Source organism: Trematomus bernacchii, unplaced genomic scaffold (genome assembly GCF_902827165.1).
Source record: "Trematomus bernacchii unplaced genomic scaffold, fTreBer1.1, whole genome shotgun sequence".
Taxonomy (NCBI): Eukaryota; Metazoa; Chordata; class Actinopteri; order Perciformes; family Nototheniidae; genus Trematomus; species Trematomus bernacchii.
Genome location: NW_022987593.1, coordinates 9,646,682 through 9,672,530, shown reverse-complemented (window position 1 = coordinate 9,672,530; position 25,849 = coordinate 9,646,682). Strand labels below are relative to the sequence as shown.

General features: G+C 40.6%; 1 protein-coding gene across 3 annotated transcripts in view; it reads left to right on the top strand.

Moving 5' to 3' along the window:
• The window catches only part of cntln (centlein, centrosomal protein), a 98,577-nt gene that overhangs the window by 13,142 nt on the left and 59,586 nt on the right, over window positions 1-25,849 (top strand). Inside the window, exons 1-10 of one of the 3 annotated variants that reach the window (XM_034130151.1) lie at window positions 428-724; window positions 956-1,043; window positions 4,257-4,345; window positions 6,376-6,460; window positions 9,417-9,554; window positions 10,446-10,616; window positions 12,435-12,568; window positions 13,317-13,479; window positions 14,638-14,922; window positions 22,446-22,586. In XM_034130151.1, coding sequence (XP_033986042.1) covers window positions 963-1,043; window positions 4,257-4,345; window positions 6,376-6,460; window positions 9,417-9,554; window positions 10,446-10,616; window positions 12,435-12,568; window positions 13,317-13,479; window positions 14,638-14,922; window positions 22,446-22,586 — 1,287 coding nt within the window. In that variant the 5' untranslated portion in view covers window positions 428-724; window positions 956-962. Of the gene's footprint in view, window positions 1-427; window positions 725-955; window positions 1,044-4,256; window positions 4,346-6,375; window positions 6,461-9,416; window positions 9,555-10,445; window positions 10,617-12,434; window positions 12,569-13,316; window positions 13,480-14,637; window positions 14,923-22,445; window positions 22,587-25,849 lie in introns of those variants that run through there. The other 2 variants (XM_034130152.1, XM_034130150.1) reach the window with 2 other exon arrangements.

The following is a 25,849-nucleotide window of genomic DNA, read 5'->3' as shown; positions in this document are numbered from 1 at the left end:
TCCACTATAAAGTTAAGTTTATGGTTGATGATTTTTGTTGAAACATGTGTAGATAGGCTAATTTAGAAGATTATTTCGTCTTTATTTCAGTGTCCTTATTAAAAGAAAACAAACTAGGGTGTGTGATAGTGTCAAAATAGTCATCCTTTTCCACAATAAGAAGAATAATATAATATAAAGCCTTTATTGTCATTATACAAAAATATACAATGAGATTTTGTAGTGCAGAGACAAACCCTTATTGTTTTGAGTACCACTTGAAAATCAAATAGGGACTTCTTATAGTTCCAAAAACCGTTAACGGACCTGCGTTTGGGAATCAGTAAATCTGCCGTACGTCACCCGTAGCCGTCGTAAAATGACGTGATCACGATGACGCTGAGAGAAACGGAAAACAGCGGGCTTGTTTGAAAGCAGGAAAGCGTTTTGGTCGTTATTGACAACGGTGTGTTTTACTGATAACGTTTGTTTAGTTGTTGGAGAAAAGGAAACAACTTCTACTTTAAATGGATACGTAAACCCTCTCGTTGAAGCATGCTGTGACGTTCTTCCGACTTAACGCGGAAGACTGTCAACAGCAGACAAGGAACTGCAAATATGAATGTTTGTGAAGTGGCTAACGTTAGCAAACACAGCTACAGCAGCACTATGTTGTTATAGCTAAGAGCTGTACATCTTCTATCTACAGTGTTGATATCCGTCTGTAAGGAAGCTATCGAAACGGGTAAGAGACAAACTTACATAACGTTGTTAAGTCTCATTCTGCGACTGAACTAAACTCTTGATGTTATAAGTAAAGTTAACCAACGTAAGCTAACGTCAGATAAAGAGTACGGATCCTATTTGTTATCTCCGTTGAAATACGAAGGGGCTTCCATCCTGGTAACTATATAATATACTGTCATAAGTTTCCAATCTAAGCTGACCTCATTTGTTATTTTTGTTTCCCTCTTAGCTCCAAAATGTCCACCAAAGACAGCTCTCGCATCCTCGTTTTGGAGGAGCAAGTGGACAGTTTATCAGATGAGTTATGTCAATGCCAGGTATGTACTATGAACGTGTGTTCTGTTTACAGGGAAGTGCTCACACTGCTGGATATGTACTATCTGGAGGATGTATTATACTATAGGAATCAAAGGCTTGCTTTCTTATTTAATAACACAATATCCTACAATTGCGATTAAAAGTCAAATGAATACATGTTTTCTAAATATTCAGTCATGTTTACAATATTTCACTCAATGTGAATACTTCTTTTGCTATTACATGAACTGTTATTTTCGAATATTTGTGCTTTTCATGAACCCAATGATGCAACAAGTGATATACTGCTTTCACAAGTGATATAGTGCTTTCACAAGTTTTCTGATGATAAATTCATATGAGTCTGCAGTCACGACCACAAACATTTGTGGTTTATTTTGTCTGACTATATGGACAACTTAGAGTGGCCAGGAGCTCTTGCTTTTACTGCATGCTTTGTGCAAAACTTTTTCTTTTTCTATTCTTCATTTGAACTAGAAAATGTCTACCCACCTTTTTATATTCCAAACTATTTCTTGTCTTGATAACCATTATATGTATTTTTGAACAGATTAGGACCTATGTTTCACCCAAGATGCATACATAATGTGTCATTTTCTAACATCTTTATGAATAAAAGTGTTTCTGGTGAGATAACAGAAGCTGCTTGAAATTACATTAGTCAGCTGTTTCTGTTTCGCCTCCCCTAATTTTAAGAACTAATGCTTATAATGTTAAGATTAAGAATAGCAGCTGACAGTTAAAATGTAAAAGCCTCTTCTTTTATCAGGTAGTTAGGTATTATACAAAGATTTATATAAGACATATTTTAATTGTTTTGTTGTCACTATTGTTGAGCTGCAAACATATGTAAATTACCTGACCACACTTTAGTAAACAGTCAGCAAAGAGAGTAAACAGAAAATATCTGCTTCCAAGGTACGTTTGAAAAAAAAAAACGATCCACCATAGCCTTTTTTATCTTAGTAAATAGAGACAAAGAAGGGCTTGTGAGCATGCTAGAGAAGCTTTCATCTTCACTTTGTGAGTCACTGATTGAGGGAGGGTGTCCTTGCATGTTCACCACCAGGTGGTGCCTAATAACATGAGAGAGCTTAGCCCAGCATTTCTCACTTTGCATATTCACAGTACCTTGCTATACAGGTAGGTAGACAGATGTGGGGTTTAGCAGATGTGTTACATTTGAGTTTTTATTAGAATATAGATACCAGGAACATTTGTTGTGTTGCTTTTTGGCTGTAACCACATGTCTGCCTGTTACCTTTTTTTCCCTGTGATATAAAGTTTGACTTTTGAAGTTTTTAGAGTTAACTTAGAGAGACCTTCATATCTTTAGATACAAGGTATCCAACTTGTATAGCACTGCAAATCCAGGCAAGCTCCTTCCATTAACCAACAAACTCTATTAACACCTGTCACAGGCAAGTGTATATTTTCAGACCTTTTGTTGTGTCTTAAAATGAGATGTTGTTGTAAACCGTATACATGTAATTGTTCTTGCTAAATGATTTTTAAGGTGTTTCCAGTGTTTGTTCAAGTACATGTATTGTATAATGAAGGCAATTTGCTCACCTAACAAATCTACAAAGAAGCTCAACTGCTGTTCATAACATATTTATTGATAGTGCTAGTTCCGTCTTTTTGACAAGCAAATAGGAACACCTTTTCATTGTAAAAACGTGTCAAAATGTTTCTTCAAGTTAGAAAACACTACATTATTACACTTCTAGTTTATCAGTAATTCCTTGTAAACGTTAGACAGTTGTTGCTGCTCTACATTGAACGTGGAAGCCATCATGGTGGTCTTGTCTTGAGCAGAACATCAGTGATTCTGTCGATCTAATAGGAACCTTTAGCTGTGCAGAGTACCATTTAAATAGTGCCATTTGAATACTACTGATGTCTTAAGTCTCTGGCAAGATGTTCTTCAGGACAGCCATTAACTACAAAGAGTCTCATCTGTCGGCCAGCAAGTGTTCCTACTAGACCATGCTAATTTTTTTAATATGTGGCTGAATTCCAGATGCTTTCATTGGTATGTTTAGCCCATGGTGTTTCAGTGTCTAGATTCAAAATGAATAATTCAGCCACCATCAAACGCACATTCAATGCATCTTTAAGTACACATATGGCAGAGGAGGGATCTTGATGAGGGTCCTGACTGAACACTTGCCTATGGAGCAGCTAATGGCAGCCAAAGGCCAGGCAGAGGGAGTCCACCTATTTCTATTCATCCACCATGCTTATTTAATTGAATGTGTTAGCTGCGTAGCATTGCAGTGCTGATTTGGTGAGATCTCTATCCTCCTTCACCCCGCTCCCCATCTGTATACACACTCACACACTTCCACACAGATACATACAGAGACTTTACAGTCCTTCCACTTATGTGTTCAGCTCATGGTCTTATCAAGGTCTGCTTCTGCCATTTTAGTAAATAATTGATTAGACACTTTTGAAAAGGGGGTTAAGATTCATGTACTAATTGGAGACCAGTAGATTCCAGTGGGAGGGATGACTTTTATCTTCTGATGATGTGAACATAATTTATCAGATAATTTTATATTAAGTCGATTTGGTATAATTCTGTCTTTTAATGTCAGAAAATGTACTTTTTAGATGTCCCTCATTAAATGTAATGTAGCTTAAAAATGTTTGAAAAAGCAGTGAGACAATTTGAATTGGAAATGTGTCAGGGGCTGGCTGGGTTTCTCTACTTGAAGATGACTCTCTCTGTCATCAGTTTTGAGTTTCTTTGGGGCTAGTTACTTTGGAGCTGTAGAGGAAAACATATCCGGAGCGCAATTGATTAATACAGAAAATGCGAGCTCCACTGCTGTGTTTTGATTCGGATCCCAGCTCTCCCCAGTCATAAATAGTGCATAATGACAAGTGTCAATGCTGCCTCCCCTTGAGTCGAAGGTCACATCTCAGCGAGGAAAATTCTTGTTAAGAGCAGATCATGATTAGAGAGGGCAGGCCAGATCAGAAACGATTTTGTACAAGATATTTAAATTATGAATTGGCTACCCCTTCCGTATGCTAATGTCACTGAGAATCCTATTTATTTGTTTGTTTTCCAGTGAGTAAAAGCAGAGATGTGCCGTGGCTTTCCTCTTGGCCAATTTGCATTTTGAGACAAATGTATCCAAAGTAATTTATCTCAATTAAGAATAACAGCTGTTTTCTCGCTGATTCCTTTATTTTCACAGGCAGACAAGGAGTTTGTGTGGTCCCTATGGAAACGCCTGCAAGTGGCAAATCCAGACTTGACCCAGGCTGTCAGTTTGGTGGTGGAGCGGTGAGTAGATTTATCTTTCAAATTGCTACCTGAGAGGCTCAATAGCTGAACATTCCTTTATCTCACCAGTGAAGAGAAATATGTGTGAAAGTCGTTCTAGGGGTGTTTAAGGCACCTCGGCCATTCTACTGGGGTTACGACGAAATCTGGTGCAGATGCTGATTTAAGCCTTCTTATCCCCGGTCTAGCAGTTCAACCATGGAAACCCTTTTAATGAAAACACTCCTCCTACACTGTCTGCACCCATTCTGGACCGTTGAAACACTCCTGCCAAATACTTGTCTTTATCGGATAAATTGTGAGATTGAATATGACCTCTTTTGCGGCGTGGCTAAGCTACACCAAACACAGTGGCATGGGAACTTTCAGAAGGGCTCAGGCCTGTTCCCAGGTGATGCACAGTTGGATACATTACATATATTCCTCCCCATTAGGGAGTATCATTGCAGTTTGGACATTGGTTGTTTTCATTCCACTACGATATGTTAAAATGAATGCAAAGGTTGCGTCACCGGCAAAAGTAAAAAGTGTGGTCTATTTATTTTGTCTCTATAAGAAAGGTCTGCTATTGCATATGATGCACAAAAAAATAATTATTTTGCCTTTTGAATGCCACATCAGAAAGGAAATTAATTTGTGTAACATTGCAGAAGGGTCCAATCAAAAGATGCTAAACGTTGTTATGTCTCTTTCAATTCTTCTTGATTTTAACAAGGCATTGGTTAACTGAAAATAGTCTGCATTAAGGTCATTTTTATTAGAATTAAACTATTGGCTGGCACAAAGACAAATTATAACAACTAATTTATCTGTTTCTGACAATTTTACAGCATTCTCCAACCTCCTATACTAAGAGTTGTTCTAATGTAGTGACTCATTCATTGCAGTCATTGCCCAGTTCAACTCAAAACTTGGACCTAGTTTTTTACTGAGTCTTTCCTTTTGGGGATACCTAAGAATGATATCTTCTCTATCAGGGGTGCATATCATGTACATTTTGAGGTCTGTCAGTTGTTAGTAGACCGTTAATAGGGATAAAGCACAGTGCAGCAGCGAGGAGAGAATACCTGTGCCTCTCATTCGTTCTCCACACCCTCTTCAGTTCCTTTACAGCCCCATAGGAAACCCATCAAAGTATGTGGGTCCGCTGAGACTCGTGGGGGAACATGCACCCAGAGAGTGTATGTGTATTGTATCACCTGATGCGCAGGAGGATATTGACATGGTAATTGTGTCGACTCCAGTCAAGCGCTGGTGCCCGCTGGGAACTGCCATTCAGCCTCCCCTCCCCTTCCTGTGAGGATCTTGTAGAGTGATTGGTTGGTTGCTCAGGACATGGCGAACACAGCCCAATATACAAGGAGATGTAGCTAGGCCAGCCTGCGTTCCAGCTCTTCCCGGGACACCAGATACTTATTTCAGTGTCTACCAGGGGATAGGCTGATCAGAAGAGGCGCAGAGACGAGAGAAAAGGCCCTCCAGATGGGAGGTGTAGAAGGAGCAGGTGATGGGTGGAGGGAATGGGTGGCCCCTGGTGGCCTAAAGCAGTTGAAACAAACAGGTCCCACATTGATGCCTTGTTTTCGTCTCCCTTAAAGTTCATTATGATAAAAGAGGCGTTAGGTGGCAAGAGAGAAAAGTTCAGAGTTTGGTGAAGTAGCAGAATAGTACAGTAGCTCCCTTTTTCACAAGTGATTTTCCTATTCAATGCAACGTAAAGGGGTATTCTTTATTTGGCAAGTACAGCAGATGCACAAAGAATTATAAATTGATAATAGGAAATGTACATTTTACAAGACTGTTACAGTGCAGCTTGTACACTTAAAGTTGGAAAGTACAACTGAACACATGTTATATAGTACTTTGAAGGCATACTCTCTTTATTTCTCTACTGTTCATCCACTGTGATATAAAGGAAAGGCCTGTATCTTTGAGGATATACATACTGTATAAACCAATAGCCTCGGGTCACTCCTTTGTAGATCTCATTGGACACACGCCTATTTTCTTTACTTTTCGGTTTCCTCTAGTGAGAAGTACAAAACTGAGATCAAGGACAGGAAAGTGTTGGAGATCCTCCAGACCAAAGACTACAAGATACAGGAGCTGGAGCAGGTAAAGTACTCTGGTCTAACCAACTGCAACGTGCTGTGTTAAGCGAATGTCTGTTAGATATTAGACACACTAATGATGGACATAATTCAACATGGTGGGAATGGGAAATATTTACTTGAGCGAGGCTTCTAGTTGTAAGCAATTGGATGTCTCAATAAGTACAAATCAGATTATGTTCATAAAGTAAATTACCAAAGGTCCATCTTCTTTTGACTGAATCCAAAAAGATGTGTTTGGCCAATGATCAGCTCCATTGAAGCTACTGGAAATAAAATGCTTTTCTAAACACTTGGTCCAAAAGTTCAAAAGATTGGTATTTCCCATTCATTTCTCCAAACCGAATTCTCTTAACTACATCTCCAGACATATTTTTTTTATCTTTTAGACATAAGATCTGACTTTCTAATAACAAGATTTGATTTGATGTCTTTGCTGGTGTATGTCTTTCACTGAAACAATTTGATTTAGTTAGGATTTGTATATTTGTCACTGTCTACTTTGGCTTTTTCTGTGCTTTCATAAATGAAAATAATACATACAACAAATAAGAACCACCTAAAACTCTTTCTCTCTCTTACCTGCTTTCTTTAGCATTACCCTCTGAGTAATATGTCTTGATGGTACGATGGCTGACGATAATGACATCACTAATGTAATTGACTCCAAATCATCATCCCTCCACTGAAGCATCTGTCAGTCTCCTTCATTAGCATCCCTCATCCAGAATCCTGTTCGTTCCTAATGAGACTGAAGCTGTAATGGAGTCATCAGCTTGCCAGTGTTTTTTACCCTCCTCAGCCATCTTAACTCCATCCAGTCGATACAGTAGCTATAGCATTAACTCATATGAACACAAGATATATGATTATGTCACATTTTATTTCATTGGAATATCTTGGCCTTTTAGAGTAGTAAAACAGTAAAATCAGTAAAAATAGTGCCGTTTTTTCACAGATTCTCACAGATTTCTCACAAATATTAAAAGACCAAAAAGGTACAAAGACAAACGGTTGTAGTTGCTTTAATTTAAGTCATAATTATTAATAACCCATTGAGTTTTGAGCCATTTGCTCGTGCAATTATATAAAGGGTAGGTTAAAAGTGGCCTCTTTATTTAGGCCTGCTATTGCATATCAAACAAAATGAAATGAATTGTTTTGCACTTCAAAGGCCACTTTAGAAATGACCCTTTCCCTTAAAAAAAATCAAAAAAAATCTCACTGAAGTCAGCTTGATTTTAACGAGACTTTAGTGAACAGACATTTATATTGATCTGCATTAATGTATCTGTTAGTATTTCTAATAACTGGCACTGCTAATTGCATAAGTATCTAGACGTTCTTTGACTTTTTCCTGACAGCTTTACCCCTGCCTTCAGCGTGTAACATTTTTGAACAAACTTCCTGCACTAAGAGTTTATTATTATGCAGCTGATCTGATGATTTCCCAAGTGGCTTTCAAAGAAAAAACGAATAAAATATTACAATAATTATACATTTTTCATTCTTGCATGCTTCTATTTTCTATGTGTTTCAAAGGTGACTTTCTCTGAACTGCTGCTAATGAAACGTACAGGCTATTTGAGAGCCCCATTAATAGCACTGAGCTCCGTGCTGTGTCACTCGGCCCTCTGATAGTCATCATCTCCTCCACAGTCTCCAGCCATTCACACCCAAACATTGATTCATTGGTTTTTCCAGTTTTTTTTGAGAAGTGATGGTCCACTGAGTCCACACGGGATCTTACTCTCCTCTTAATATCTCCACTTTCCAACTTTCATGATGTTTTTTCTTCTTCCATACTTTCCTTCACTTCTCCTTTCCAGTTTTGTAACATAATTAGCTTTCATTTTTGAACTGCACTGGGAATTTTCAAATGCTAATCTTTCTGTCCTAGACCTCTTAACTTGGCGGACCCCCCCTTTTTTTTTCTCCTCTATCAATTGAGCACTACTGGGGTTCAAATTGTTCTCGCCTACCTCATTATCAACGTTTGAATTTATTTTCTGCTCTCCAGTATAAATCTCTATTAAAGCCCCTCTGTTCTTAGCACGGCGAGCTAGGAGTAGCGAGGAACGCTAAATCCGCTATCTGGATATATCTGAGCGATTTCCCTCAACATGGCAATTAATTGCATCCCAGAGCACAGTGTTACTTGAGAGGAGGGTGTACCCGCACACGGCTGTGGATTACCAGCCAATGCCAAACCCCATCTGATACAGTGTTAACAGGCCAGATTCCTAATACTAACGCCACAAAGGCTGCCAAAAAACATGAAGTCAACATACCAGCATCAAAAGTGGCTGGTCATTAAAATCATTGAACATTTTCTGCTGGCCTCTGGTTTGATCAACCTAGTAAATTATTAAATTGTTCATCATGGAGCTTTATGATATTTTCTGACGCACAGTAACAACATCTTAATATTGTGTGGTAGCTATGCATATCATATGTTAATTATTCATTGAATTAATCAGCCTACTGTTTTCTCCAACAAAAATGCCAAGATAATTTTCTGATTCCTGGTTCTTAAATGTGAAAATGTGTGGCTTTCCCTTCTGTAACAATATGGTAAACTGGATATGTTTAGGTGTGGGATTGTTAATAAGACAAAACAAGACATTAACTGACATTACCATGGGACATAAGAACATTCTAATGATTTCATAATTTTCTTATGCTTAAAATATCCAAAGATTTTAAGCTAGATTGGCAGAATATCTTCATTATAGAAAATATATATATTTCTGTTACAACACATTTAATGTTAAAAAACGATCACAGGTTTTTACAGAAGCAATTAGGATGTAATGTTTGACAAATCTAGTTGGTTTTATGTCATTTAGATCCCGGTCAGTAAAGAATCCAGTTACTCTGTTTGCTACGAGTTTCCAAAGACCATAATGTAACCCGGGGCTCTTGTTTTTCTTCTCTCTCTGTGTCGCTGTCTGCCACAGAGAGTGACAGGGCAGCAGCAGGAGATGAACAACTTCTCACAGAGGAGGACTGCGACAGTGGACGAGGAGAGTTCCCTAATGAAGAAGGAGCTGACAGCCCTGCGTGAACAACTGGTCAATAACACTCAGGAACTTAAGGCAGGTGGAACAAATGTTCTTTGGCAGTCTGGGCCTTAAGAGTCAAGAAGTCTATTTTCTGTGCGACACTGAACACGACAAGTCCCCCTGGGCTACTGCCACAGGCATTAGAGTCATTTAGAAGAGACAGAGGATTGCTCAGCCCTCTGGAACACAATCTCTATGTCTTTGTGTCTCTCCTCCCGCTTTTCGCCCTCGCCATATCTCACCCTTTCTTACTACTGACAACAGAGAATACTTAACAACTGGGAAATGTGTGTGTGCGAGAGAGACAGAGGGAGAGAGAGAGAGGGTAGCAGGTTGTTAACAGATAAATACTTAATGACTGCTTCAGTGGGGGAAAGTGAAAAAGTGTGCGTGTGATGGTGTGGCTTCTCCCTAATTATGCTTAGTTGGGACCTGGCTATGATTAATTGATAAAGGAATGATCCTTACACGTTCATGGTGAGGTCTCATGGCGAGAAGTTGTGGGGGACAGCATCAAAGGAGACCTAGGTTGAGTCTAATGGGTCCTGCAGAAAGCAGCATTCTCATTAGGAGCCTGTCATTAAAGCGGACACACGGGGCCCCTGTACCTGCAGGAGCCCAGCTCTCTAGGCACGGCTCGGCCTACAGCAGCCAACATCTGGCTGGTGGGCTCAGTCATACGGCACCAGTGACCTTGGCCAATCAGCGGCCCATGCAGGGGGCTCCCGCAGCAAAGACGCTCCACTGTTTACATATTCATTTCAGCCCCGACCCCATGGGTTGCTTCTCTTTTTGTACTTCTCCATCTTTCTTTTTCATTTCCTCACTTTGAATCTCTACTTTGTCTTTTTCTGTCTTCCATTGTTTATTTGGCACTCATGACCCCCCCACTCTCCTCCTTACACACACACCTCTCTTATTCAGGAAATGAAGACGGAGTATAGGAGGAAAGAAGAAGGCGAGCGGCAGGTGGTGAAGGCTCAAGAGGAGGAGAAAGAGGGATTAACCTCCCGCTGGGCCGCCCTGCGAGCTGACCTGGAGGAGAAGGAGAGGCAGGCCAACATCCAGAGGGATGCTGCCCAGGACAGAGTCAAGGTACGGACACGGGGACAAGTCCACACACACACACACACACACACACACATACACATACACATACACATACACATACACACACACACACACACACACACACACACACACACACACACACACACACACACACACACACACACACACACACACACACACACACACACACAGAGAGAGTTATACAGGAAGGGCTCCGTCCTCTCACTTTCCCTTTCTTTTGCACACCTTGAACTCTCTGATCCCTCATACCCTTTCCTCCTCAGCATGTGAATATAAAAAGAACTCTGTGGAAAAGCACACAATTTAAATATGCAAAGACCATATTCAAAGGAATAAAAAATTATAATTCAACATGGGGAGACCTATCTTCGTTGGTTGGGTTAAAAAATGAATTGAGCTGACCAGAACTGAAAGGAACTTTTGGGAAGTCATAGTGTCTGTAGTTCTTGTAGGACTTTAACCCTTAAAAACGCAATCGGTTCATTTCCGTTTCTACAGTCATTGGTATTAATCGATACTGCCCTTCTCTGTGGACATGAGAAAATACAGTCATTACACAGCGACAGCAGGGTTGCTTTTCAACAATTAACCAATACAAATCACAAAGTCCTGAGCAGTTTTCTTTTCAAACTGCCACCTCTTGCCCCCCCCCCTTACAGGAGTCCCAGGACATAAGAGCCCCCCCCTCTTCCCTTTTCCTTGTTGACTAATCGCTACACTAGTCAAACGGAGTCAGACAGGAAGTCTTGAATAAGTCAGGGCAGCAGAGTAATTACACTTGGACAGGATGGAGCCCAGCAACTAGTCTATGCACATCCATCACAGCCTAAGACACTCCACCTGTTCCACGTTTTTTGTATCATACTTAATTTGAGGGATGGAGATGGAGATCATGGGGTGTGCGGCGGATACATCTCGCCAATTTGTTTTACATAGCGAAGATTTGTCCAGGAATTTATAATGTAATCCAGTGCATGTATATATCAAATACAGCTACAGTGTGGACAAAATAAAAAAAAACACAATGTGATAGCCCTAAAGCTGACACATATTTACTGATCCACCTTATTGGTTTCCTTATTTTACAACTTAATATGAAGCTGCTTGACCATGACACATGTACACCTTTCCTGCAATACAAGTTACTTTAGTTTTTGTTACATATGTCTTACTATATATAGACACCAAACAACATGCTTTTTATGCACTTACACACAGTAAGTGTCCTTTCTTGTAATTGCTGAAGACTAATTAATTGTGCATATGGTGGATTGGGGCCCTGTGAAATGCTTTTTTAATTACATTGAATCCGTCAAGTTTTGAGGACCTTTGTGTGTTAGATGCTCTAATGGTTTCTTCTTATTAGGAAAAAGCTGTCACTAACACCTTGCCTACACCTGCCGCACAGCGAAAGAGGCGCAGCAGCTGCAGTCCTCCGCTTCCGTCTTTACTGAACCTGCTTCGCCACACTGATGCTTTGTGCTTACAAGTGTTTTGACAGTGCTCACATCCCAATGCACATTCAATGTAGTTACATGTGTACATTTGAGAGGTCAGATTTGACAACAAATATGCTTTAAGTTGCTGTTAGAAGCTTAAAGTGTGACAGAAATGAAAGTTTGATTGGAGAAACATGTCTGAAATGTTTTAAATCCAACATTTACGCGTTATCCCAATATCAAGTTAAACGTCTTTGATTTAAGTATAGGGTAAACAACCTCACTAGTCTGTGTTAACATGGCCTAATCTTCAATCCACTGCAAACACATGTAATGCTATGAGCTCTGTTCCTGAAGGAGAAATGAACTGTCTTTACTCCAGAAGTTGGAGGAGCAGCTACACAATGCCTGGCAGGAGTTGTCCAGCTCACAGAGCCGCAGCAGCAGTCTAACAGCTCAGCTTTCCTCCAAAGAGAGGGAGGTGGCAGCAAAAGAGGGGCAACTCAATCAACTTCGGTGAGCCCTTCCAACTTAAGCATTGCTCAATGCACTTCGCTGTCTGTTTTGTTGTTATAACACACCTACATTTTGTCGGGGTCATTTCATTAGCTCAAATAAGAATACATCGGTGCAGTGTAGCCATTTCTTCACTTGGGTTACTGTATTTAGTATATTGCTCGCTACGTTGTGAGGCTTGGGGGTGACACAGATTTCTTCCGCTCTGGCTCATCTAAAGCCACTTGATAAGCCCTGCATAGTGGATGTGCTTTAAAAGAAGGAGGAAAGGGAAACAGGGCAGGCTTTGGCTAAGCTTTAGTCGATATGATAAAAAAAACGGTGAGAACCATAGGAGCCTTAGTGGTAATCTCAACCTTTTTTAACTACTTTTCTGTTTTAATACCAGAGGCACTCTGACGTGTCAGTCACATCAGGAGAACCGACCCTTCTTAGGGTTTCAGCTAGGTAGATAGTGATATTCCTATAAGTTACAACAAAAAACGGAATAACTGAAAAATCATTGTCCCAGTTCACCCTAAAATGTATTTATTTGTTCAGTGTGGGGACTTTTTTTTAGTGAGTCTAAACATTCATTTTAATTATAAAATTGAATTTTTTTTTAATGACATCCAAAACGTGGACATGGAGATTTCAGTCTATTTATCGAGAACTAATGTCAATGCTTTTTTTTGTGTTGATAAACAAGGTTTTTACTTTAACAGTCACAGCACAGGTACAGTATGAATGTGTATAACATTTTGTGTAGTTGTGAGTTTGCAGAGGTGCAGACTCTGTACAGACAGAGCACACAGCACGCAGCGGAGCAGAGCAATCTGATCAAGCAACTGGAAGGACTGAACCTGGACACTCAGAGAGTCCTGAGGAACCAGGGAGAGGCACACACTGCTGACACCACCTCCTATCAGAAGGTACACACAAGGACACACAAGGACACGCATGCCAAACCTCAGACTCATCATTATTATAACCACTTTGTTGCACTCTGTTCAGGCTGCACCCGCTGCGGTGATTTATTGCCAGGCTAGCTGTAACCTACAATTATTTGACTAGTGCCAAAAAAAGGACTTTTCTCGCCGTATCACATTACTGTCAAGTGGTTCTCAGTCTTCCACCGCTCTGTCTGATGACTGTACCACTGTGCCTAACCCTGCACTACACAGGAAGGGGATACGGAGACATTTAGGGCAATTATGAGTCATAAAACATCAATTTTCAGGAACATTTATCTGACGTCATACTACCTTCTTTTCTTCTCCTTTTACCTTCCGATTTTCCTTTTTGTCCCAACTTCAATTATCTCAGCATATTTATTTTCAATTACTATGGAAGTAAGAAAACATCTATATATGAAATAGGCTGCACAATGAATCACACGGAGATCTCTAACTCACTATTCTGGCTTCTAAAAAAACTTAAATGGGCATGATCGAATGCAATACTGACATTTAAATTGCGTGGGTGTCTGATAGAAAAACGTCCTGAATGTTCAGTATAGAGTAGCAGAGTAATAAACACAAGATAATTGGCAAGCATAATTCAAATGCACTGAATTCAGGTGACACATCTGTGCAAGTCTTTGAAGTCATATCTTGACACAAACATGTGATTAATATCAGTAATAAAGGCACATCATGAAATTATAGGCAGTGCTTAAATTTTGTTCATATTTTGCTTATAGGACTGTGAAAAAGAACCAGTTTTATTTTGCTGCAAACGTTTGTACATTGGCAGGAATGTAGAAAAACATGGAAGCGAGAAACAGTGCTTTGTTTATTTAAATGGGTTAGGGCAATACAATTATTTATCCCCTAAAATCAATAAATTACGTGTGATAAATAACTGTGATTTTAATATTAACCACATAAACTGTTATTATAATGTTGCCATCATTTTTGCAGTTCTAAACGAAAATGTACGACAGGTTTCATGTCACCGAGAGTGATTTTGTCTCGTCTTCCTCCATTTGACATCCCATCTCGCGTTGACGTGACCCCGTCCCTCGCCTCTTCACCTTCCCTCCTGCCCTGTTTCCTAACCCTTTTGTCCTGCTTGTTGTTTGTTGACAGCTGTACAAGGAGTTGAGTCAGTGCTACCAGGCCCTCATCTCTAGTGAGGCCAACCTGCGTCAGAGTCACCAGAAGCTGAGCGGCCTGCTGGAAGAGAGGGACCAACACATCCTGCAGCTCCAGGCTCAGACACAGCAGCAGGAGCAAGAACACACACAACTGCAGCTACACAATCAACAACTACAGCAGCAGCAACAGCAACAACTACAGCAGCAGCAACAAAATCAACAACAACAGGCTCAACACACACCTCTTTACTCGCCAAACAGACAAACTAACTTTAAGGTAAGTACGCTTTTTATTCTTCTCCCTCTCTCCCACAGATGCCCTGTCTTTTGAAAGTGCATCACAACTCCAGGCACCAACAATTTCTTTCTGTGAGGCCTACTCTGCTTTAAAAGTTGTTCAACTTAAATATTAACATATATGCATGTGTGTGGGTACGGACAACTGCGCTGCGTTATATATCTAAGTCATTTTAGATAAAAACACGATATATATCATACTCCTCTCAATCATCTGTTTCGAGCTTGTGTCTAATTGTCCTAAGGTGCAGAGACACCGATGTGAATGTGGATAAGAAGGAACAGTAATGACCGACAAGCCCCAGCATGGCCTGTGGTGGTGGTGGTGGTGGTGGTGGTGGTGGTGGTCTTGAACTGAGAATCATTCTGTTAATATCGCTCCACTTCACCCTTGATCTATCCATCTCTCTAAGCACCAGCGTCTTTCATGTCAGCTATCTGATCTTCTCCATCGCTCTGTCCTGAGCACACATGCACTCTCTGACTTCATTCATCTATCTCCTTCCCATCCTCCCACCCAAGTACCTGGAAGTCCTTTTAACACACTCGCGTCAGACAGCAAAGACAGATAAGAGACGGAGAGAGAGAGGTGATTTAATTGGAGCCCAGTTATGTTTTTGAAGATGATGTTGGAGTTACAGTTCTACATCTGTCAGTCAGCAGGGGTTTGGCTTTAGCTCTCTACCTTTGAACTGTCACCCCAAGGCAATATAGGCTCTACTTTAAAGTCAATGCTACAGCCACATTTTAAATGGGCTTTAACAACTCCTAATGATATGGTGATAGGTGTTTCATGGACCACACAGTGTCAACGACTTGAATAGTAACAAGTAGCTTCTGTATAACATAATAATCTTATTCCGTCAACATTGTACGGCCCTGAACTTGTTATACTAAGTTTCTCCATCTGTTCCGCAGTATGACTCTCCCTTCAAAAATACATCTTCTTGCATTTAAAACAACTCCGTAGCCGATGCAGCAGAAGATCATATTTTTGTGCCGCAGTTGAGTAATTTCTCTGCCTTTACAGACTTTAATTGTTTAATTTGATTGGTTGATATTTTCTGACAGGGCTGGCCCCAGACTGGAAGTTAAGAGATATCAGCTCAAATGTTAAGTGAGTTACAATCGCCCTGTCTCACTTAACCCTGTTCATTTAACCAGCGGTGAAATATAAATGGATAATTTAGCCGGTAATTAAATACCATACTGCAGTGTTCCCCCAGTAATTAATACTACATTTAGAGAAGATGCAGTTAGTGCTGCGTGTAATGTGGTACGGTGCATGCGTGTGTGCATGTATACACTGTATATGTGTGTGTTTGACTTTATCAAGCTAAACATGCACTCTACCCCGTTTCTCTTCCTCACCCAGGTCAAAGGGAAACAACCCCTCACAGGGCAGAGACGTAATTACAAAATGTACCGTGTTTATAATAATAACGTATGCAAAGAATTGATATGAACTTTTGTTTACTGAACACATGTAGCTGCTGTCTGGCTGATTTGTTTCTTTAACTTTCTTACCTACTGACATCAAAGTGAACACAAGGTATCCCAAGGTATAGCACTCAGTCAGGAGGGCTTTCTGTTTCCCACTCTGTAATTTCCCTGACAGGTTGTGCGTATGTGTGTCTGCGTGGGCGCGTGTTCGACTCAAGGTGTGTGTATCCGAGCACATAATCGCAAATTCTGTAACAACTTCCTCCCGAACACCTGTTAAATTCTAATGCTCAGGTTGTTAAGGCAGATTTGATTTTAATTTTAAATGTTTTGGTGGAAGTTACCGTTGGAGGTGATCAAAGTGCTGATCGCAACGGGAGCAAAGGGGGGAGATGCAGCGCTCATTTGAATATGGACCAGAGCGACTGCTTTGAACACCCCTCCTGCAGTGGATTTTGGGGGGAGCGGAATAAAGGAGGAGGGTGAGTGAGAGGAATAACACCCATTGTGTGTTGTACTTCCATGCTGTGCACTAAGACTGACTGTCTGCGCTCCTCTGTCTTAAGTCAAGTTAACTCTTTGCAGGAAGCGTAACAAGACTTAACAAAGACTTAAACATGAACAATGTGTAGACTTGGATTCGGCTCCCTCCTATATACATTAACCTGCGGGGTCGGCACTGAATTAAAAATCTAAATCTCAAAGAAAAGTTTCAGCTCCACTACCGGTGTTGGGGAAGAATTATATTAAAGGTGGGGTAGGTAAGTTTGAGAAACCGGCTCGAGATACACTTTTTGTTATATTCCATGGAATGCTCTTAACATCCCGATAGCAATGAATATCTTAAGTGCTTTGACAAGAAATCCATAACAAAATGTCATCTGTGGAAGCCGTAATACTGTAAAAAGCACGACCAATCATCTGAGCCGGCCCGGCTAAAATAACTGGATGGCCTACCTGCCTGTCAGCCTTCCATCTGTGCACAAACTTATCTCGTGCCCTCATTGGTCATGTGCACGTTCGTGTGTGTTGGAGGAGGGGCTCTGTAAGGAAGTGGCAGATTTTTTCCGGCTGTGTATTTTCAAATTCTAGCGATCTCGAGCTGGTTTCTCCAAAATTACCTACCCTACCTTTAATGATATGTAAAAAAAGGAAATATTGATATCATGTTTTTAGTACACATACTATAATAGTGTATACATAATCCAGCATTAATTTTGTTGATTTTTGTGCAGTTGTGGTAACTATTTAAATATGAATTTGCCAAAAAAACGAAATAAACCAACTTAGAGGAATTAGGCTAATTGCATTATAATGATTTTTATGTTGTTGTTGTTATAGTTACCTTAATAATATTGTAATTAACACATTATTCTGAAAACATTTTTGCTGTGAAAAGCTGATATCACAAGTGCCCTAAGCTCCCCCTAGCAACAAATAACATTTCTTGTACCTAGCTCTTAACTAATGATCATTTTTATTGTCAATTAACTATTTGTCATTTAGTGTAAAACATACAGTAACAGTAAGAAAAATATGTTAATTGCCCATTACAATTTGCCGGAGTAAACTTTGATTCATTTTTATGTTGAAGTATTATTTAAAAATGTGTCATATTGGGAAAAAGCTGGAACCTGAGAGTGCTTGGTGTTCTTAATTTACAATGACAACAAATATTTGTTCAGTAAACATATCAGCTTTTTTCTGAACTGTTCTGTATCGTGTGTGAGTGTGTGTTTATTGAAAACAGTGGGATATCTCCATAAAGTCAGACTGCAGATGGGCCCCCTGCCCTGATCTCCTAGCTGGAGGGCCTGGCTGATCATCATGCACCTGTGTGACCCCCACGCACAACACCATGCAGTCTGAACAAACTGCCAGGTTGGAGAGCTTTGGGTTGCCAGGTTGGGTGGTCACCATCACAATCTAGACTCAGGAAAGAGAGTCCTCATTAGTGGACAGAGAAATAGCAAAAGTGAACATGTAATCATTAGCAACTATCTCCCTAACTGCATGATCGTATTTATAGTTGTTTGGCTATTGTCAGGTCTGTGCGGTGATTAAAGACCAACATTAGAATCCATAGCAGACCTCAGGCTTTCTGGAACCTCCAGCACAGTAAATGAGTGGTAAGGTGTTAATTGTGTGGGCAGTCATTCAAAGCACTGGTTATCCTCTCATCAGCATTGGAGAGGGAAAATGAGGCATGTTCCATCACTCCAGAAAAGTTTCATATGAATATGAGAAAGAAGCCCCTGTGTCTTTTAAACTTTTTTTCATGTACAATAAGTATTTTCTGTGGACATATCACAGTACAAAAAGCACAGGTGTAATATCACAATGAAAGTGCATCAGTTCCAGGGTCCTACTATCACTAGGACCGCTGAAAAGAACAGAACTATCATTAATATTATTAGTCACACCTGTGCTATTACTGCTATGACAGGTTTTATCACTATTAAATACACTCATTAACGCAGATATGACCTTTTATTACGGACACCCCCCTTTGTTTACTTCGGCCTTCCCGGGAAGAGTGGTGGATTCATGCACCTTCTGCACATCCTTGTTTTTTCACTAATGTTTTTACCATCAAATGTTACTAGCACAAGTCCCTTATATGTGTTTAGAAACTGAACCTAAAGCACGGATACATTTCCCAAGGTGTTTTCCTTTATAAATTGAAAGAAGCCCACATGGTGCATTTCCCATAGCTTGATGAGATGTTTTTTTTTTAACATCTGCTTCTGGCTTGTTATTTATGTTAGCCAATCTAAATGCTTTTAGATGTATAATTAAAGTGCTAGTTGCACACACACACCCGCACGTAAATACACCCACCATTTTGCGGGGTCACGTTTGGCTTAGGTGAGGCGTTTCCTTTGATCATCATCATCATTAATGGCAACCATCAAGTGAAAGCTTAATGCTACAAAGAAACGTGGAAATTAATTATTAAAACCGACATCTTAACAAACAGAATGGAGGCAGCCAGAGGGTTCTTAATGTGTGTGTGTGTGTGTGTGTGTGTGTGTGTGTGTGTTGGTATACAGAAAAGCACAGTACAGAGCAAAGATGGTTACTTTTCTGGCGATGTTTCAGTAAAATGTGATGGAGAGCTTGTATAAGTCAGATATGTTTGAATTGTCTTTCACATGGGTCTTGTTTTGTCTGTCTGCTCCTCAGTTTTTTCCCATCTGGAACGGCACTCCTTTAGCTCAACTGTCAGGACCTCCCTAGGAGTATGTTAAAAATGTAGTGCAACCTGCTGCTTGTATTAACATACGCCTTCTCTCTTCAGACCCATCACTCATCCTTTCCATATAAAAACATTGTGCAGAGGTTATAAATTCAACTGATGCTCAAGAATTATAGTCTGATACATTTTTCATGACTTATAATGCTATTTTTGTCATCCGCTCATCTTGTGTATGCTGAGTGCGTTATCAGGGTTGTCAACATCAGTTTGTGTATGAGGGTGTGTTTGGAGCTGGGCCATGTCCAGGGCCAGAGACATACTAATGACATGGACTCCAGTGGTGTGTTTTACCAGCTCAACTGCTCTCATTAGATGAGAGCCTCTGTGTAGCGCAGCCCGCCTCATTAATGAAGCACAGCCATGTGCCGCTGCAGATACATGCACTCCCTCACTCAGGCACATACACTCGGGTCAAACAGACTGTGTGGGAGGACTGTGTTCTTACACGCAAAAACACACACGCACCTTCCATCCTACTCACTGTAAAGTCCCCGTTAACACACATCCATATATGCACACACACACACATTCTTTGAAGAATCACCATGTTGAATACCAAGTGCACCTGGCCTAGTGGGGGGTGGGGGCACGCACCTTGTGAAGCCTATCCAATCACAAACAGTGTCGCTCCACAGATGTGTGTATTTGTATATTCATGGTGTCGTGTGTGTGTGTGTGTGTTTCTGTCTGTCTGTGTGTGTGTGTGGCAGGGCCCCTCCTGATTATAGCTGCTCCATAATTAACAGTGATCAGATTTGTTTTGTGGCATAAATGGTGCATGTGTAGAACATTAGGCCTGGCAAGTCTCATTTCACATTCAGCTCAAGGGCTCGGCAGCAGACGGGTCACGAGCTTCAGGGAGCACAATCACAAGCCTCCCTCCATATGGTCCTGCCTGCCGCATCCTCAGCAGCGAGGGCCGCCAGTGCCAGACAAGTTCCCCCAAGAACCTAATCGTGTTCAGTAATTACCAAGACCGGCTTTTCTCTTTTTTTCCCCCCCTCCCTCCCTCAGCCTCCTCACAATCTCTTGCTCTTTTTTCCCGTGCACCTGCACACTCTCTTTAAATCGTATTCCATTGCTTTCAGTAAGCTGCCTGAAGTATGTTTCCCTTTTGCATCTTTACTGTCTTACAGTTTCCCTGTTTTTTTTTGCTGGATAAAAACCAGGATGGGGATGAGAGGGATTGAGAGGCAAACAACTCCAACACTCCCGCATCAGTTAATTTCTAAATTGCTTTATGTGGCTGATGCCGAAAAACCCAGTCCGTCCTCCTGACTGCCTGGAAATTATAAATAATTGTAACAGATGCGCCAATATGGCCGGCCTCCAATAAACGAGGCCCCAGATAATTTGACCAACCCCCTTTGACAGGCCAATTTAATAAAACATGAACAAAATCTTCCTCACTAATAATTTATCATCCCCTCTCCTCCCCTTTGGTTAAAGTTGATTACCCTGGCAGTTAACAAGGTCACGCCCAGATGCCAGGTTTCTGATAATGCAATCAGGACTCGTTGGAAAAAAGGTGATGACATCCTGTGCGCTTTTCTTCGCTACCTGGCCTTCAAGTAGTTCACAGTATCGAATGGCTCCATTTGTCAAAAGGCTTTGATTTGATGTGTTCAGTAGACGTGTTGTTGAAAGCAGCAGGTGAGGCTGTTTCTTTGTGTTTCGCGCCTTTTTATCAAGAACTTAAAAAAACGAAAGGTGAGAATTTATACGGGAAGGTGATGTGAGTTAGAACGTGTTAACTTCAAGATAAAGGCATCAACAAAGCTTATAGAAAGTGTACAAAACATGCTCTTTGATAGTGTGTGTGTGTCTCGTAGAATGTATTCTGTCAATTAAAGTCTTGGTACTGTTCACAGATCATGATAAAGGGCTGCTTGAACTGTTCATACTAGCAGGAGCAAAAGTGTAACTATAGATTGTCACATTTAAGTGACATGGGCAAAACAAAATCAATACCTGCACATTTGCATTATAGGAATGTACATGTGTGTGGTTGTATGTGCATCACACCTACTCCTGTGTCGGTGGGCCCTCTTTCTCCTGGTCCCCTTCAGTAAGTTTAGGTAATCCCTGCTGTGTGCAGATGCTGCTAGACACCGGCATAAAGACACTGATAAATGGACTGGCCATGATAGCACTCACAAAGCTGGAGCTGGGAGATAGTTGTCCCACTGCCACATGACACATCTGGATATTGATGCTGGTATATTAAAATGTCATTTGGAAATCCTGAGTCTTTTAAACTACTAAAAACTAAAAATTCATTTTCCTTAATTTGGTTTCAACTGTTTAACCAAATGTTTTCCTGGTTTAGTTGTATGTTTTTTCTTATTAACTTAAAATATAAGAAACTACCTCATTTACCATTATGATATGCTCAAAGAAGTTACTGAATTTGCCAGTGAATATTGGCTATGAATCAGTTAGACGTATTCCTTTGTTTTATCAAGGTTGTGGTTAAGCTGAAACTACTGCATTTTTTTGTAATCACTTTTTTGTTTCTTCATCAGAACAATATCCATTTTGAATATGACACATGTTGAACATATTTAAAACAATCTAAGCTTAAAATAACTCTTATATCATACACACAAACACTCATATAAACACGTGCAAATTGAAATCGGTCGGTAAGCAATGCCACTAGTTATCTTGAAGCAAACCAATTCACGACAACTCTGGATTTGCAACTAGTTTTTATCCATTTTCTGTGGTTTGCTGCACTAACCAGCCTGTTTTTCTTACTTAAAAACCCAAACAAACATGCCCTGTCTCTGTTGTTACAGGCAGTGGTGTCGGAGCAGGCTGATGCTGCAGCTCAGAGGTCTAGCCCTGACTCTGACGGGACCCCCGCCCTAGGCTCAGATCCCAGGCCAGAGGATAAAACCCTTCATCGGAGATCCACCAGCTCCGTCAGAGGACAGCAGGTAGGTTTGCACCCGGTACTGCCAATTATGTCAGAGACAGCACGTGGGTGAGCAGCTTACAGCCCCAACACTACCATTACCACTTTGCACAGATTAGATCAAAGCCATAGAGAAGAGATATGAAGGAAACGGTCTGTTGAGAATCATGTGATTTATCAGACTCTGCTTCTGTGAACCTTTGTCCTGAACTCCTCAACACACACACACACACACACACACACACACACACACACACACACACACACACACACACACACACACACACGCCCCTCCTACTGTGAGCGGGCCGGCGTGTGCAACTGGTTTCACGCATGCCTTGGGCTCAGGCACTGGCTAATTTACCGCTTCAACAGTACATTATGAACAAGAAAGAAGCTTTTGATCTTCTCTGTATTCAACTCATAAGTTTGGTAGGACATGTTTCTAGATGGCCTCACTCACACACTGGAGACACATTGTTTGATTTATACAGCTGTCCTCATTAAAGCTTTATTGGAGGTGCTTTGGTCCAGGCAGTTTATACATGTAATGTGTTTATATTGCGCAAAATACATACAGTATTGACATGATTTGACGTGCTTCCATTTTCGGGATACTCTGTGATGTGCGCCCTAGGACACACACACACACACACACACACACACACACACACACACACACACACACACATACACATACACATACACATACACATACACATACACATACACATACACATACACACACACACACACAATCTGTCTGTTTTGATGCACCTATTATTTATTATTTTTTGATTATTCTGCCAATACTTTAAATTAGAGTGGGACTATTTTTTACACAAAACATTTTTGATTTTTGACATAATTTGACTTTATTAGACTAATCGAAACATGGATCATATTCTGATTGCTTTAACATCAGTGTGTTATACCAATGTGTGCACCCCAATAAAACTGTAGTTATTCTTGCTCTTGACCCTTACCACATAAACACACATCTGTGGCGTACATACATTTACAAATGGATTTTAAAGTCTGCCGTTCATGTTCATAAAAACAGAAGCTTGGCCATATAGAGAGAGGGTCAGCTGGGATTGAATCAAAATTGCAAATCTATCTATATCCTGCTCCCATGGAACCCTGAACTAAAGCATGTATTTGTTCAATATTTGTTCAAATCAATATTTTTATTTTATTCAGTAATTCGGTTTTGTCCACTACAATTTCAAATGAAAAATAGAGAAGGATTGACAAAGGAAAAGCCTTAAATTAAATAACTTCTAATAAAAGTGAATTCATGTTTAAGATCTGATTTTAGATTCAGCTTCCATAGTTCAGGCTCTTTTTCATTCTGAACACTTTTTGCTTTACTCCCTGAGTGATGATTATAAAGCAGCTATGCTTCTAAGGCTGCTACAGGAGGAGTGGACTAACACTCTTTATTTAAGCAGCCACCGGCTATATACAATACCTAATGCTCCCTCTACACAGTCAAAACACTTGTAAAACCTTAGTTCAATAGCTTTAGGTATCATGTCAACTCCAGAAATCCTTTTCGACCTTTAACGTTATAAAAAAAAAGTGAGCATCTTGAGTAGTTGTCGCTGTTGGTTGGGTAATATCCGAATATGTAGTTGCTCCTAAGAGGCCATAAACCTGTTATGCTTCATTACCCTCCATTTAAACAATAATACCAGTCTACAAGGTCAAAAGCTGATGAGATGAGCCTTCTGTGCAGCCCACCGCTTCCACCTAGGACACAATTTGCAGCTGTTTTTTAGTAAGTACCGAAAGTGAAATGTGATTATTGGCCGAGGCGACGAGCAGTTCACAGTGGTACATAACTAGCAATGTTCTACATAGAACAATTGTTCAAACCTCAGTGATTAATAAACGTTACATTCATTTTTATTTGGTACATAAGTAGAGTTTGTGCTCCTTTTCAAAGATGTTGGAGAACATAAGCTTTGTGTATATGTATGTTTTACACTTAGAAGTCTGTCTCTCTATGTATGTATGCGTCTTATCCTCGACTGGTCATCAACATTCCTCTTCGACCTATAAGCTGAGAAAGTTCAGCTTTTAGAGCTCCAGACGCACTCATGACATTTTTGCAATGATAAAGAAGCCCATTGATGACAGTGACCCCTCTCTGTGGTAGATGGAGTGAGAGGCTGGACGAGGGAGGCAGCAGATGAAATGTTTCTTCTTTGCTCCTCAGCCAGTGACACTGACCCCTCAGAAAGTGTATTACTGTTGCTTGCATAGATACTCTGTTTAGATTTGGGCCTCTCTCCTCATTTCCCTCTTACTGTATGCCCCCCCCCCTCCCTTCCATCAGCGTTGCACTCTCGTGTTTGCAGAGCCATTACAGGGTGCGATGCACAGGTCAGGTCATGGCCGCCAAGCAGCTGCCGAGCGGAGGTAGAGAGCGGGCGCGTCTTTCTGTGCCTCGTGTTCTCAGCTTGTTATCTTTCAGGCCTGTCTTGTGGAACATTAACAACAATGTCACAACATAGAGCTTCCCACACAGACAGAAAGCATTCATGTGTCTAGTGAACGTGTAGCAGACAGGCGTCCAACTGGACCAGAGGGAACATCTGCACCAAATCTCAGGCATTTGTCAAAAGCAAACAGCAGTTTCTTGGTGGAATGTTCAGCTAAAATAAATCCACCGAAACCCTAATTAGAATGAATCCTCCATTCAGGTCATACTTTATAGTTAGTCGTCTTTACTGCTACTAGTTTAGGGCTTTCACTTGATTTGGATTCCCCTTTTGGCCTCTCAGTGTCCCCCATGCACATACAGGCTAAGCCAGTTGGCCTGCCACTCATCAGGAATATGCAGATCAATCTGCTAATTAGTTGCATAGAGTCATTAAGGCAGAGTTAGAACACATGGTTGGCTCCCATGCAGGCATGAGAGCAGAACCGGGCACACCAGGTCACTGAAGTCAACTGTAGCTCTAGGGCACATACTTGCATAAACACACTTGCATACTTTTTTTTTTCATCCATTTTTGTCAAATGCAAATTAGTCAACACATGTATTAATAGGGATTAAAGGAGATTAAACATTTTGCTAAACAAGTGACATAAATATGAATGAAGTATCGTTAGAACCCTCATTTATGTTGATAATATCAACCCCAATTTTGTCCGGGATTTTTTTATAGACATTAAGGCAATTATGTCCTTAATTGTTTTCATTGTTAGGGACAGGGTTTGCCTCTCCCGTGAAGGATTCAAATTTGATACCCGTGGAAAAGATACTTTAAAAAA